Here is a 16,269-nt window from a genome sequence, read left to right as displayed (position 1 = left end):
GTATTACACCAGGTTTGTGGGTACTGTGTCTAATTCACAAGAGAGGTTCTGTTTTCACCCACCATAATCATGTCAATATCTTATTTTCACACACTAAAGCAGATTTTCAGTTCTCAGAGCAGTAATGTTTTGTTTATGTGTCTTTAAGATGCTTTCAGTTGTCATTGGCACATTTATAATATTTATTTACTGATCAAGGCATGACCTCAGATTGATTTCACTTTGTATGTCTTGATATGGCACTGTGCCTATTTGTGAAAGTGGGACAGAGTTCAGTCGACTCTTCTCTGTGAGTCGGAAAACAACAGGCTCTTTGTTCTGATTCTTCATTAGCGCTGCTCCACATGTTCTGCACTACATCCGTCTCTCAGCCTGTGACACTCAGTATCCGCATCATTAGGAAGATGAGGCTTTTCTTGTTGAAGTAATGCAGGTTCTAATTATTATCATTACATTCAAGCTGAGAACTCGATGCAACGTTGATAAAACAAAACAAAGTCTTTTCTTTCTTCATTCAGTATTTTAGGATAAAAGATGACACACAGATTCACAAAGAGGACTGTGTTCTACACAATTATTTTTTAGAAATAAATATATTATATAAATGATTTACAAGAAAAGACTGGACATAATGATTTACACTGGAAAAGACAGATATATGTGTTTAAATAAAGATTTTTGGTTGTGTTTATTTTTAGTGTCCTGTAGAGGTCACTGATGTCTTCTCTCTAGAAGGGTGGACAGAGATTTGAGAGAAATTGATTATGTTCGTCGTTTTACAAGACACATCATACTGAATTAAAAAGAAATGCTTTCATGTGCAAGTCATTTTTACATCTATCAAACCTGCAAGTGTTGGTGAGCAAGCTTCAAGTTGATGGAAAAAGGGGGAAATTTACCTCAAATGTCAGATTTGTATTAGCAAATATCTTGGTGTCAGTTATTCCAATGACAAAATATTCAAAATACATCTGTAAAAAGGCTGTACTTATACCACGCAACTTGTTATAACTGCCTTAATGAGATCATTGTTTCTGCTATATGAATACATGAAGTTAGCTAACTGCTTTTTTTTTTTTATTATTATTATCTTAGAACTGTACATTTCTGACATACTGACATTAGCCTACTTGGACATAGTCACCTCTCATAACAAATTACTCTAAAATGTAATGTAGACACATGCATTTTCTGTAAAGGCTGCTTTAAAACGATGCATTGTGAAAAGTGCTATACAAATAAATGTGAATTTAATTTAATTTAATTTTACTTTTTAGAACATTTTAATTTAACACGTGTTTTTCCATTATCCATCATGAAATACAGTCATGCCATTAGTGCAGCTTCAAATGTAATGTTACCAGCACAATTAATGTAATGAGACTCTTATTTTGACATGTTGTCTTTATGTATTCTTTTAGACGGAAGTGTTTTTCAGTAACTAGAGTAAAGTTCACGGACAGTATTCGACCTGTCAAAAATTTATCTACAGCGTTTTAGTCGATCACCTGCACTTCAGTATGTTTGCACTTAAGACATTACGGAGTTTTTCTCCTGCGACTAAAAATGTTTATCTGCAAGGTAAACAGGCTTTTGCCGTGACTATGTCTAGGTGAGTAATTTTCTTTATGGTTTTCACCAACAGTTTTTTTTTTTTTTTTACTTCTAAACAAAACCGTAATAATTCATTATTATTAAAATAGGTGTTGTAACTATAACTTTATTGTAAAAATAAATAAAAATAAGCTTAAATCAGTAAAGTACCTCTAAACCAATAAATCTATTGTCTTGTAAAATATAGTATAATCTTTATTTTATATGGTAAGTCAACATAGTTGACCAAGTAACAGGTTTTAACTCTAGCAATTTTATATTTTTTTCTCCCCTGTTAAAATTACTAATCTTCTACAGTTCAGAAAATAATCTTTACCGATCCATTTTCCCCTAAATTATGTATTTGCAGTAGCAGATACTTTTCAATATTACTTGGGGCACCATTTACATCAGACATGTTGAGTTTATGTTATCATAACGAAATATAAAGTGGATAGCTTTCAATAAAATGATGGAAAGGTGTCAAAAGTAAACACCTCATGGTGGTTTGGTTGTAACGTCACATCCTGAGTTGTTAGAAATAGCTTTTTGTCAAACAAAACGGGTTAATCAGAGTGTTAATATGTGCATTTTCAAATGGCACTGGTGTTTGCTATGCGTTTTTCACAGTGAAATTAGAATGCAAATTAATAGAACGTTTTGAGGAATATTACACTCACAAAAAAGTACCAAAAGTAGTAGCCTATTATCATGCTTTTCTGTATATGGACCGTTGTTTTTGTTAAAATACCTTGGAGTGCCACATAAATGCAGTGGTATGCGAATATATTTCTAATATTAAAAGAACTATAGCCAAGTCTATTTTAAGGTGTTAATTCGATTCCCAGAATGCAGCATGCGGAGCTCCAGCATGGGGAAACAGCAGCACCTTTTCGACCTGAAACATCCATGGCCAAGACCCTGATGGACATCGGCACCAGACGGATCTTCTCTGAGGAACACGACCTGTTCCGTCAGAATGTGCGGCGCTTCTTTCAAGAGGAAGTTGTTCCATATCACGCTCAGTAAGTCACCAGTTTGTCTTTCTCGAACCATCTCATCCTGATTGTGAGATGTAATAGATACAGGATGAAAATGTGGTACAGTCTTAAATGTATGTGCATGTGCTTGCTTATAGGTGGGAGAAGGCTGGTGAGGTCAGCAGAGAGGTTTGGGAAAAGGCTGGAGAACACGGATTGCTGGGAATATATACACCTGAGGAGCATGGAGGAATCGGAGGAGACCTCCTGTCGGCTAATATCGTGTGGGAGGAGCAGTGAGTAACCCTGCCCTCACCTGTCTGTCACAGTAACTCCTCCCCTACCTCTCTGACCCTATTGAGGAAATTTCTTAATTTTAAAATGTGTAAACAGTCGTTATATGGACCCTAATAATCTGTTTATAATCAGACTAGTAGCCCAGTCCGAATAAAACAAGTCACATTTAACCACGTCAGTCGGAATGAACTGGCCAAATCCGATTTGAATTTCATTAGGGTTGTAAGGTGTTTAAACCTTTTCAATAGGACATGTAAACACTTGATTGGATTGAAAACCAAAACTGGAAAGTTCTGCACGTGTGCAATGACATAGAAATGATATAATGATGTATGAAACACAGAACGAGCTCGCATGCTGGAGCTCCGCATGCTGCATTCTGGGAATCGAATGAACACCTTAAAATAGACTTGGCTATAGTTCTTTAAATTTTTGAATATAGTGTCATAAATGTCTTTCTAAAATGATCATCTGTGAAGTGGTGCAGGACAACGTTCTCTCATCCACAGATGCCTTGTTTTGGGCGCGGGAAGGGGCATTTTTACTGCTTGATAATAAATATAAGATTCATGTCTCTTTGTCTTCAAATTAGCACACAAAATAAATATTAAGTCTGTTTTTTGTTTTGTTTTTAACAAAGAAAAGTCCAAATAATTACCACAGTCATCAATACAAATTTTAATTTTGCCACCACAAAACAAAACAAACGCCACAAAATGTTCTACATATTATATTCCGGAAACTTAAAATAGTAATGCAAGGAAATGTAATAGTTATAGGAATATGGACATATGGGAATAGGAATATTGAATAATAGATAGATGCTGACATAAATTAAAGTTAATTTATTAAATATCATTCTTTTAAATCTATATTAAAATATTTGTACAGGTGACATTTCCAAGCATTGATTATTGATATGAATATCATCTAATGTTTCTTGAAATGCACGTATTTAAAAATAGGCCTACACTTAAAGAAATTAGATGATTTATGCTTACAGCAGTCATATGTTATGTTTTTTTTATGATTCCATTGTAATTCTACTTCCTTTAAAGTAAAACTTGAATTGCAATTCTGTGTCCTTCATGCTGCCTCAATTCAAATTCAGGACTGGAATTTTTAAAAATTAAAAAAAATATATATTTTTAATTCGCTTCTGAATGGTGCACCACCCTGATTGTATTGAGTTCAGTTTTCCCCTTGGCTTTGTGTGTGTCTGTGTGTGTTGTAATGTAGCAGGTGTTCTGGCTCTGTTTGTGTTGTAGAATGTACTGTAACTGCAGTGGTCCTGGGTTCTCTCTCCACTCTGAGATTGTAATGCCTTATATCAGTCACTATGGCACTAAGGCTCAGATCGAGCGCTATATTCCACAGATGACTGCTGGGAAATGCATCGGGGCCATCGCTATGACAGAACCTGGAGCCGGCAGGTGGGATTCAGTGCAGGCATGACATTAAAGAATAAATGGCACTTTAGTTCCTCGGATGGGTGAACAAATGAACTTGACTTTTAAAGATACAAAGTCATATTGTGATATATTCTTTAGTCGTCCCGGTTCACGTCTTCTATTTTCTCTATGAAGTGACCTTCAAGGAGTGAAGACGTTTGCAAAAAAAGATGGAACCGACTGGATTCTTAACGGAAGCAAGGTATGAACAATCGCAAGTGATGCAAAGATTTTATCAATCAATCAATCAATCTTAATTTATATAGCACCTTTCAAACTAATCCAATGCAAGTGATTGACAAAAAAAAAAAAAAAGCAATTAAAATAATACAACAATAGTTTATAATAAAACATTTAAATGTTAGAATAGAATTTAAAAAATAATGATCAACAATCAAATGTTTATAAAGCAAACAAGAATAGAAATACATTACCTGTCAAAAGTTTGGAAACATTCATTTTTTTAAGTTTTAAAAACTTATGCTCGCCAATGCTGCATTTATTTGAACAAAAATAAAGTAAAAACAGTAATATTAGATAGATGTTGAGAACTGTTGTGCTGCTTAAAGGAGAACTCCGGTCAATTTTAACATTGAGCTCATGTTTTTGTAAATTTGGAGTGCTGTCAGCACAGCGAACAACGACAAAAATCGGTGTTGCCTACACCGTGTTATCCTCTTTTTAAAATTTGCACCCTGTTGACTTCAATGGGGCAAGTTTTAAACCTGCTTTTAGGCTCTTAACATCCTTGATGTGTCATTACAAGTGCCCAGCCATGTGAGTGATTCCTTCAGAGTGAACACGGTGAATCTGACTGCAGTAGATGTGAAAGATATGAATAAAAGTGATGTTAATTGAGCCAGCGCACATACCTGTATTTACTTCCTGTTTTCGGTCGAAGTCCACAGTAGTTGACAGGCTTCTGCCGGTGTTTTCATCTCTGTTACATAAGAAAGAAGAGGAATTACAAAACAAGTTGTTTTGGCAGTTTGATTTCAATAAAAACTGTTCATAGACTTCGCAAAAGTTTTGAGTTCTATTTACATTTTTAGGTGAACTACTGCTTTTTTATATTTTATTAAATATTATATTAAGTTGAGAGGGTGCAGAGTGACTATTTTACAGTTTAGTTGGTAGGCTGTTATGAATATTCTTGAATTTTCCATCAGGTTTGGTCTTCTATTTCTGTCACTTTTTTTCAGGTGTTCATCACAAATGGCTGGATGAGTGATGTGGTGATTGTAGTTGCCGTGACTAACCGTGAAGCGAAGACAGCAGCTCATGGAATCAGTCTGTTCCTGGTTGATGGTGGCACTAAGGGCTTCCAAAAGGGCCGCAAGCTGGAGAAGCTCGGGCTCAAAGCTCAGGTGCCTCCTGAATCCTTTTTATATAAATAACAACTGTTTAAAATGCATATGATTTGCTATCTTGTTTAAGAGTGAATAGAATTTATTGAAACATTATAGAGGTCTGGTTATAAATATATTGGGTCTTTGTTTCTGTGCAGGATACAGCCGAGCTGTTTTTTGAGGATGTGCGTTTGCCCGCTGAAGCTTTGTTGGGTCAGGTCAATAAAGGATTTTACTATCTGATGAATGAGCTGCCACAGGTATAACAGTGAGAGCACAAATCTTCTACTGTCTATCTCTGAAGGAAACTGACTGCCTTCAGAAGTTTAAATGATATTTTTGTTTCTTCTGACCTCTGTATAATGCATAATACTGTAAGTAGTGTTTATAAGCTCTGTGTGCTTTTGTATAAGAATATAAATAGTATTGAGTATTATTTGCATTATTAGAGTTGATCTCCTCCCTTCTTTTAACTTCAACACCCAGCCAATTCCCCCTCACATATTGCATCCATCTGTGATGATCTTTTGTACATGGATTGCATTGTCAGTAGAATATATCAAAATATGAAGGGAATAAGATACTGCAAATTTGAACAGTTCTACAAATAGGCTGACACACCATTATGTAATAGGAATAGGGGGAGATTTCAGGCATTTTTTCCTTCGCTGTCATTTTTGCAGGAACGCCTTCTTATAGCAGCCATGGGCCTTGCCAGCTGTGAATTCATGTTTGAAGAGACAAGGAACTACGTAATGCAGCGGAAGGCATTTGGCAAGACCATCGCTGACCTGCAGGTAAATATTAAAAGTGTCTTTTTTTTTTTTTTTTTTTAAGGGGTCATACAATTGTTTAAATTCGTGTATTTAATTTTTTTCAATTACTGTATTCGAGGGAAGGGGAACAGACAAGAAATGTCCATGTTATTAGTATTTAAACAATCATTATAATACTGTTTTATCTATTAGAAACAAAGAGGCTTTTCTGTTAGTTGAGCATGAAGAGTATTTGTTTGGAAGTCTTTCTATTACACAGTTTGCCCAATTTTGTGTTAGCCTTTCATCAAATACTGAAAATCTTTCTGTCAGCTATAAATAAGTAATATAAATAATAGATTTTATTTATATATATATATATATATATAGCATGAAATATGAGCAGAAACCAAATCTGATGCTCTCTGTATGTTTTTACGTCGTCTCAGGCACTTAATGTAAATGGCGTGAAAGATCGAAAGATCTGGAAAAAAAAAACATCAATTTACCTGCCCATAGACCCTTCCCTTTGAAGAAATCAGGACAGAAGTGTTTAAAAGTGGACAAAAGAGATGGATTAAAACACCAGATGTAAACGTGAATGTGTCTCCCTCGTCTGCTTGTAATCCGATCAACCAAAACGCATCTTAATACCAGGTGTAAACAGGGCCCATTTACCTACTCCACATGTGAACTGAGATACAGCACTCTCGAGTCTAATATAGTTTTGACCTGTTCCATTCTTTTATATTAGCCTCATTGACAGATTCAAAAACAATCTGCTATGAAATATGCTGCATAAGCTATTAAGATTACACTGAAATGACCAGGGAAGAAACTTCAGATGGATCTGCAGAGTTGCAGGTGCTACACTTCACCAGCAAGAGCAAAGATCTGGTGAACTTTAACCTACATTACTCTTATCATTAGTTCTTCTGGTGATTAGTGTCTGCCCCACTTCCAATTTATTATCTCATCGTCTTTGGGCAGACCAAGATTAAAAACACTAAAACACTTTATAGGCCTTATTGAAATGTAAATGTGTATGGTTATAGGGTTTGATGACAGAAATCCAGCCATTTCAGTATGAGAGAATTTTTATTTTAGTTAGTTTCAATTAATGATTTGTTAGACTCTAGGCAATGTTTGGATAGTACGATTGGGCTATTTTCATAGTATTATCAGCTCTCTTATCTCAAAGGAAAATTTGATTCTTCATGGTATGACCCCTTTAAAAAAACCTCTCAGTTGTATTGAGTTTCTGTGCCAGATCCTCGTAATTAGTTTCCTCATTTGTTTACTCTGCTTTTAACCTCACGTAAGGTCACAAGCCACACTCTCACTTTGTAACTGTATCCCTCCATCCTGCCGGCAGTTTTAGACAGATGGTCAGAGAAATTAAATAAGCTCCATTATGTTGTTCATTTGTGCATATGGATGAGTAGAATCAGTGAGGTCTAAATCAGGTTTGCACTAATAACAGCTCATCATCATCTTCAAAACTATATGTGATTGTCTATCTGTCTTTCAGGTGGTGCAGCACAAACTGGCTGAGTTGAAGACGGACATCTGTGTTGGTCGAGCTTTCGTTGACAGCTGCCTTCAGCTCCACAGTGAGAAGAAGCTGGACTCTGGCACAGCATCCATGGCCAAATACTGGTGAGTCTTTTATTGAGTAAACCTACTGAACACTTTTGTTTGGCACTTTTGAAACACTGCTTAACGAAGCTTCGAAAACTTTTGTACTCCCCAAGTAACGTTATTGCAGCAAATGAGGCTTCGTCACGTCATACTGTTTCATAATGTTTCAAATGTTTTGCATTAGGGCGAAAGGGCAAAATTTCACAACGGCTTCAAGTTACTGATGCAAAATCGCAGCATTGACCTTTAGAAAGCTGCCTGATTTGAAAGTGACTTCTGTGTCACAAAATAAACACAACAGTGAGAAAACAGCAGTTAAGAAAGCATCTGATCTTAGCCATGTTGATATGTTTGCACCAGCTCTGCAATTTAACACACAGTGTCTCTTTCAATTAGAATTACAACTTTAATTTCTACTATTAAGCAGCTCTCCAGTGTGTTTCATATTTTCATTCGCATCTGACCGCGACGGCCTGAACACAAGTAAGCTAAGAAGGCACTCAACCACACCCATTTATCACGGAAATGGTACTTTCATGAAAACATTTGCAATAGTTTTTTGAACGGTGCCAGTATGCATATGGTGTTTCAAGCAGTTTGAAACGGTGAATCATTTTGTAAAGAAATTGGGAGTTTCTTCTCCCATCACTACTGAACACTATAGTACTGTCAAAAGCTGATGTCTTATGATGGGCTGCACGATATTGGGGGAAAAAATTACATTGCAATAGTTTGTTTGTCTGCAATATATATTGCGATTATGAAAACAATTTCAACAGATGACTTGAATAGCTCTATTTGGAAAGAATTAATAATTCTTGATTGTGATTACGAGGATACTTGCTGAGATGGCCATTTTGACAATTTTGCGTGTGTGTCCTTTCAAGCACAAAACCACAGGAAAAAGAACTAAATTTGGTGTGTGCGCACAGTAAACAGTGTGTGAGTTCTCTTTCGTGTGTTCTTACACTAAACTCGCTTGAATGTTTAAACTAACTGGACTTAAAAATGTGAAAATGATAAACTTCCACTCTCGCTTTTTCTTAAAGGGGTCCTATTATGCTTTTTCACGTTTTCAACTTGTTAGTCTGTAATGTTGCTGTTTGAGCATAAAACAGATCTGCAAGGTTACAAAGCTCAAAGTCCACTCCAAAGGGAGATATTTTTATATTTTAAAAAGAGTCCACTTTTTAAGAACTACAACAAAACGGCTCGTTTGGACTACAATGCATTCTTTCCAGATTTTATGAAGTCATAATGTTACTCATTTAAATAATCCCCGCCCAAGGAATACCCAGATGAGGCCTGGTTGAGCTGCGCAAGGGAAGATAAAGAGTGTCGTTGCTGTTTTTTAAACCCTGGAAAATGTCTGACGAACTTAGAGTGGTTAATTTATTTTGAACACTGTTCCTAAACATTATAACCCATTGTTCGTCTGTGCGCTGCACATTTTACGGAGAACAGCAGACAGACAGAGTAGAATGCAGGCTACCCTCAAAAGCTCATTCAGAAAGACGTAGCTTGTTCCCATTTTGTCAGGACAATCTGTTGTTTATGGATCACAACTTGTAAGTATGTCTTATTATTTGTAGTTGTGTTTTCTATTAATAGTTCCAGTTATAAGCTTTATGTAACTGCTAGCTATGATGTAAACGAAGGGCAAAGTTTTGCCTCAGCTAACCTCATAACTGACATTACAGTATTGATGTAGTGTTTACTGTAGCTTTTGTAAGCTCTTGCTTTTGTAAGACTGTTCACCGCCCCGTAGGAAAATGATCCATGATTTTGTAATTGATTACGGTTTGTATTACCATTGTTTTCCGACAAATATGATTAAATGGTGGTGGATAGTATCTATAAGAAAATGACAAAAAAACATACCACTCTTGTTCGCTAACATTGTCGGGGTCTGAATCGGGCTCGAATTGGTTTGAAATAGACGCCATCCTTAATATTTACACTAGAGAAGAACTTGCGGTTATGAAAGGGTGGGACATTTCCCAAACACGTGCTAAGTGGTGTCAATCACAACACACTGGGCCAGCTAACCAATCACAATACATTTCGTATTTCGGAAGAAGGGGCTTCATCGAAAACGACGTGTTCGAGACAGACTGGGGAGAGAGGAGCTGTAATAATGTAAAATATGTAAAAAAAATAAAATAAAATTAACAATCAAGCATGAAAACAAATTCTAGTACAGCCCAAAAACAAAATCAGGACTTCATAAAAAGGCATAATAGGACCCCTATTACATTGCAATTAATATGCAAATCGCATGTATTCTGAACCGTGGGACCTGGTCCGTATTGATAACTGATCAACTACAATCCCTACTTACACTGTATTTGACATTGCACATCCATGATAGTCACATTGCAGGATGTGCAATCGCGATACCGATGCTGAAACGATATATTGTATAATGTTAAGATTGACTTCATGTTAAATACTAATTATGAATGTGTCTTTTTCCCTCCTCAGGGCTACAGATTTGCAGAATAGAGTTGCCACTCAATGCCTGCAGCTTCACGGAGGATGGGGCTACATGTGGGAGTATCCAATAGCCAAGTGAGTAACAGTCACTGAGTAACATCAACAGCGTCTACTTTGCCCTTGTAACCAGAATGCAATGTTTGTTCGATGAGAGTGATTGCAAACAGTGGTTGAAAGGATAGTTTACCCACAAATGAAAATTCTGTCACCATGCATCCTCTTGTCGTTCCTATTAAACACAAAAGAAAAAAAATTAGAATGGCCAAGCAGCAGGGACGCGAGTTTTACTTATTTATACAGATTTTAGTATTTTCCAACCTGAAGGATGAATAATGTAAATTGCATTAATCCGAGGCCGAAAAAATGCTGCATTTTCAAATACATTACATGTGAGCAGATCATGATAAAAACAAGAGAAGTTATTGTAATTTAACTGTTCTGCAGTACAATAATATTATTGTAATTGTAATTTTAATTTTATAATTGAAATCATAAAATACAATTATTTTGAGTACTACAACCATTAGTACTACTACTACTACTAATAAAAATAAAAATTGTAGTTGTAGTCATATTAAATGGTGAAAAATAGGTTTTCCTTTCATTCCTTTTTTTGTCATTAGCTGATCATATGCCTAAAACTGCTCTTGTCCATTCATGGGGACTGGTGCTGTCAGTGACAAAAAAAGAATAATAAAAGTGGTTTATTCTTGTATATAACATGCGCACTATATTCTTACTCTTCAGCGGTCATATGATAGCTTTGTGTAAAAAAAGGTTTCAAATTTAAGTAGTTATTCACTGAAAATAATAAAATAAAATTAGCAGCTTGATTACAGAGCCCCCAAAGGGGACATGGTGATGGGAAAAATACGAGATGGGAGAATCAAAAGTTTGCATTACCCCCGAGATTCTGTGGGGAACGCAAACATTGTGCGAACGAACGCAAAGTTTCTTGGGGAACGCAAAACATTTGCGAGAGAACACAAAAGCATCGACTTCTTATTTTTCCTACCATCCTATATTTGTCCCATCACCATGTCTTTTCAGGGGCTCCGTAGCTTGACAGCCCAAGTAGGGCTCACTGCATTCTGCGGTCCCCGCCCCAACCCCGCCCACATACAGGTGTGATGTCAGAAGCCACGCCCATGTCCAAATACACCACCGTGTGACTCACCATCCCGTTCCACCCCATTTGTTGTATGTAGGTTTCCAATTGAAAGGGTTTTTAGGCGTAAGGGTAGGTTTGCGGTCTGTCATAAAAAAGAGAAATATAAGTAAATGAAAAAGAACTAGGTGTGAGGGTTACATCTTCTCGATGATTCTTCCTGTTTCAAAGTTAATGAGGAAGCGTGATTTTTATTTAATTTTTTATCCCCCAAACCAGAAATCCCGCCCTGCTGCTGATTTCATTGGTTAAGGTTACAGTGACGGGTAGGTTTAGGGATCAGTGTTTGGTGTAGGCAATCAGTAATGTGATTTGGGGGGGGGAATCAAGCTAATGAGAAGGTGATTTATTTGGATACGGGCGTGGCTTCTGATGTCACACTTGGATGTGGCCCGAGACGCTTCTCTGACAGCTTGAAATAGCATGTTCAGTTGTTTTTCTAATATCCAGCAGAGGGCGTGTTTCTCTCAGCTCTGCACCGTCACACCATCTCACACTCTTTAAACGGGTTCATTTGAACTGTCAAAAAATACTTTTGTGCATTGTGGAAACACTTTTAAATAGCCTTTCCATGGAAGCTACAGTTTGACTATGTAGTTATCAAGAGTGACTAATCAGAAATCAGACTAGTGGATATTTGTATATTTTGCTGGCAGCAGTTGTAGTTGTGAAATGCCCTTTCAGAACCTCCCGGGATATTCATATATATATTTAAAAACCTGCTAGTGTTTAATAAAGGCTCAATTTTGAATATTCAATATAAATAGTTTTTAGATATTTAAATTACATATCTCTCCCTAAGATGAAATGAAAAAATTGGATCATTAAGAGTTTTTGCTTTTACTTTCATGACAATTAGGCATATTTTCTTATTTTTGTTAGTGTAAATTTCTATTGTTTGTTAGTTTAATGTAAGATAAATTATATATTATTTATATTGTGAAGTATTTGTAGTAATGTGCAGTATTCCTTATGTTGATTTACATTTTAGAAAGCATTGTATTATAGTTTTTTTATTGTAATGCATGTGTATTCAGGGTTATTGGGACACTTTTTGCTATTGAGAAAAAGTGTCCCAATCAACCTGTATTCACCATACATGAGAATCATAATTAATAATTGCAATAAATTGAATTTCCCCATTATAATAATGAAAGTTTGAGGGGGAAATGTGCTTGCCATGAAAATGTCACAATGTGAAATATCTTGGTCTTAAAAATCTTAAAAATAAGCTTCAATTAAAATAGTGAATTAATTTTTTCCTTTGTTCTTGAGGTGAAATATGACCTGGAAATTCTTGAGATTCACCCAGCCAGACTTTGTCTCTTGACCCATACATAAAAGGCAGCAGAAAAGTTTTAATGACTGTCTCATGTTCTCTCTTTCAGGGCTTTTGCAGACTCCAGAGTTCAACCCATCTATGGAGGAACCAACGAGATCATGAAAGAACTCATCTCACGCAACATTGTTAGCAAAAAATAAATATAGGAAAAATGAACAAGGTGAGAGTTTGATTTGGTGCCTCTAATGTCTCCTATGTCTGAAGCAGGAGCTTCATAGATTGTTGATTATATATAAAAAAAAAAAAAAGATATCATATGAGTGATTTAACACAGTGTTATGTAAATGTTAATGTCATGTGACAGACTGTTGATATCATATGGTGTCCCCAGAGAGAATGTCTCTTCTGTTTGTGACTCTATGCTGTATGTAAAGATCATTTTAAGATACATTTGCCTTCCAGGTGAACAATTTGCACCACTTGCAGAACAGTAAAACTGTTTTTTTAGTTGTAAAGTTCAGATATTTTGAAGAGATTTGATTGTTCGATATGTGAATACCATCTCTTTTGTACTACTTAATCTTTATAAAGACATTTCTAAAGATGACTCTTCTGTTCTTTTATCCCACAATGTGATACTCTTTTTTTTTTTTTTTTTTTTTTTTTTTTTTTTAAGGACACCTTCAGGAAACTAAAAACAGTACATTTTAATCATGCACTGTTATGATTCGTGTAAACAAAGAGAGTCTGTGTAAGTGTGTGTGTTTTATGAGTCTCTGGCTGGCTGGCGTGTTCATAGTGAGTCATGGAGCAGAGGTGGGTGGTCTGTGAGAGTTAGTTGGTGGGTGTTATAAAGAGATTTAAAACCGGAGTGTTCAACTCTTTCTCCATCCCGCCCTCTTTCTGTCATGGGTATAATTATAGATCAGTTTTCCTTTTATTCAAAGATATTCAAATATAGAGACATGCTATGGAAGTTCAGAGCAACTATAGATTAGACAGAGGAGAGAAAATCGACTTTCAAAAGCAAGTTTGACTGCCGGTCAGAATACCAAAGTCATGATTCTCTAACAAATCGTTCTATTGAAGCGATCATTTTTAATGATTCGATTGAACTCCTTGGTAAAGCATTTGAAAATCTCAGGATTATCTATCTACCCTATTTTCTGTGAATGTGCGAGACTTCCGATTCATTAGCTGCTATCGGTAAATGACTAAGAATAACAAAATGCTGTAAACAGTAAAACTATTTGCTCTACAAACTAGTGTGATTATGATTTTACGATAATAAATTAAAATAATATGATATCAAATAGGCCTTCCAGTTTGCAATATCAAGCAGCATTGACAAAATCAAGTCCCGCCTTAGGCTATATTTCTTCTTGTTCTAAAAGCCTCGGCTATATATGGAAGCTTGTTGTCCGCCACGGAATGAACAATACAAAAGGTAATTGTGTCTTTTAATCTCACAATTCTGACTTTTTTCACAATTACGAGTTTACATCCCGCAATTCTGAGAATTGCAAGTAAAAAAAACAAAAAAAACAATTGCAAGATATAAACTCGCAATTGCGAGAGAAAAGTCAGAATTGCAGACTCAAAATTCAGACTTTTATTAGAGAAAGAAGTCACCTCACAATTTTCTCGCAATTGTGAGTTTGTATCTCGCAGTTCAGACTTTATTACGTGCAACTGCGAGTTTATATCTTGGAAGTTTACATTTCGCAATTTGAATCTTTATAACTCGTAATTGCAACTTTATATGTCACAATTACCTACCAGTTACTTAAAAATTACTTTTAATTTTTTTATTCAGTGGCAGAAACAAGCTTCTATAGCCATACTGTAGGCCTACGTCATTATGTAGGGAAGAAAAAAACTATTGCAACTTACGTTTCATGACGAGTTGGATAAGGGAGATCTATCTTATTCGAAAAAAAAGTTAAAAGGTTGGTACTCAAACTATAACCAAAGCAACATTTAAGACAATATTTTGTTCAAGCATGCTGTAAAATCTTCTTAGCAAAATTAAAGTGACAGACTAACACAAACTAACACATTTGTGCAAGAAAATATAAAATCATTAAGCAATTATTTATTTCACAAATGTACAGATTTAAGACACTTAAAGGGATAGTTCGTATCCCTCATTACCCTGAGGGTAATCCGTGCGGTTTTGTCGTAAAAATATACATATTTAAAACTTTATAAACGAAAATAACTGGCTTCCGGTAGCGGTCGACGCGCGTTCACAGACGTAGCGTAGGAAGCGTCGTGACGTAGAACAAACGTGACAGCGGCAAAACAAAACTCTACGTTCGTTCTACGTCACGACGCTTCCTACACTACGTCCTACGTCATATGCCAGCATCCATCTCCGTGAACGCGCGTCGACCGCTACCGGAAGCCAGTTATTTTCGTTTATAAAGTTTTAAATATGTATATTTTTACGACAAAACCGCACGGATTACCTTCAGAAGGCCTTCGTTTATCCCCCTGGAGCCGGATGGATTACTTTTGTGAAGGATGCGTGCACATTTTGGGACTTGAAGGAGGTGGACCCCATAGCTTCACATAATAACCACTGAAAGATCTAAGACATTTTCTAAAATAACTGAAAATGTGTTCGTCTGAAAAAAGATTGACATATGGATCTCGAACGGCTTGAGGGTGAGTAAATCATGGGTTAAATATCATTTTTGGCCGAACTATCCCTTTAATCTTGCAGCGAAAACATCTTTGAGTGACGAATCAAACCATCAGTTTGTTGTATTACAGATTTATTAAATGTTTAATTTAGGTTCCACTACAATAGTATATAAACTGAGAAAGTTTAGTAGACTGATTGTAGCATTTGAGGTATAAATGATGATTATTGAGTTTCCAGCAAGAGATTCCTGCCAGACCTGTTTTTTCTATTGTAAGTTAAATGAGTCAGACTCCCCAGTCGTTGAATAGTTAGGCTGATTGGATTAGCCTCTATGCGTTTGAATAGTTATGCTGATTGGATTAGTATTGGTAACACTCTGGAGTCTAGGGCGGGTTCCTAAACCTGTATACTTCATTTACATGCTTTGTTCAGCCTCAATGTAAATGCCTCCCCCTAAATGTATATAAATTGCAAGGCAACGTTCCTTAGTCAGACTAGTTGAATGACTACAGCAACGCACAGCGAAGTCCTCAATAAAGAATAACTTCGGCTTGAAAGATATCCCAACGTCTCCTGGTCTCTGCTTTGACGAAGGAAAAGTTTCCAA

At 36.0% G+C, this 16,269-nt stretch overlaps 1 protein-coding gene across 1 annotated transcript; it reads left to right on the top strand.

The window, feature by feature from the left end:
- The first annotated feature begins 1,411 nt into the window (after positions 1-1,411).
- acadl (acyl-CoA dehydrogenase long chain) lies at positions 1,412-13,619 on the top strand. Its single transcript, XM_084408740.1, has 11 exons — positions 1,412-1,612; positions 2,442-2,618; positions 2,732-2,869; positions 4,139-4,303; positions 4,457-4,523; positions 5,524-5,688; positions 5,829-5,930; positions 6,354-6,467; positions 7,957-8,084; positions 10,551-10,637; positions 13,119-13,619. The coding sequence occupies exons 1-11, from the start codon at positions 1,521-1,523 to the stop codon at positions 13,210-13,212; spliced, it is 1,329 nt and encodes a 442-aa protein (XP_084264866.1). The 5' UTR covers positions 1,412-1,520; the 3' UTR covers positions 13,213-13,619.
- Positions 13,620-16,269: the final 2,650 nt, after the last annotated feature.

This window comes from Rutilus rutilus (genome assembly GCF_951802725.1).
Source record: "Rutilus rutilus genome assembly, chromosome: 5".
In the NCBI taxonomy this organism is placed as follows: domain Eukaryota; kingdom Metazoa; phylum Chordata; class Actinopteri; order Cypriniformes; family Leuciscidae; genus Rutilus; species Rutilus rutilus.
Note: the sequence above shows the minus strand (reverse complement) of the source record. Positions and strands in the feature narration are given on the sequence as shown.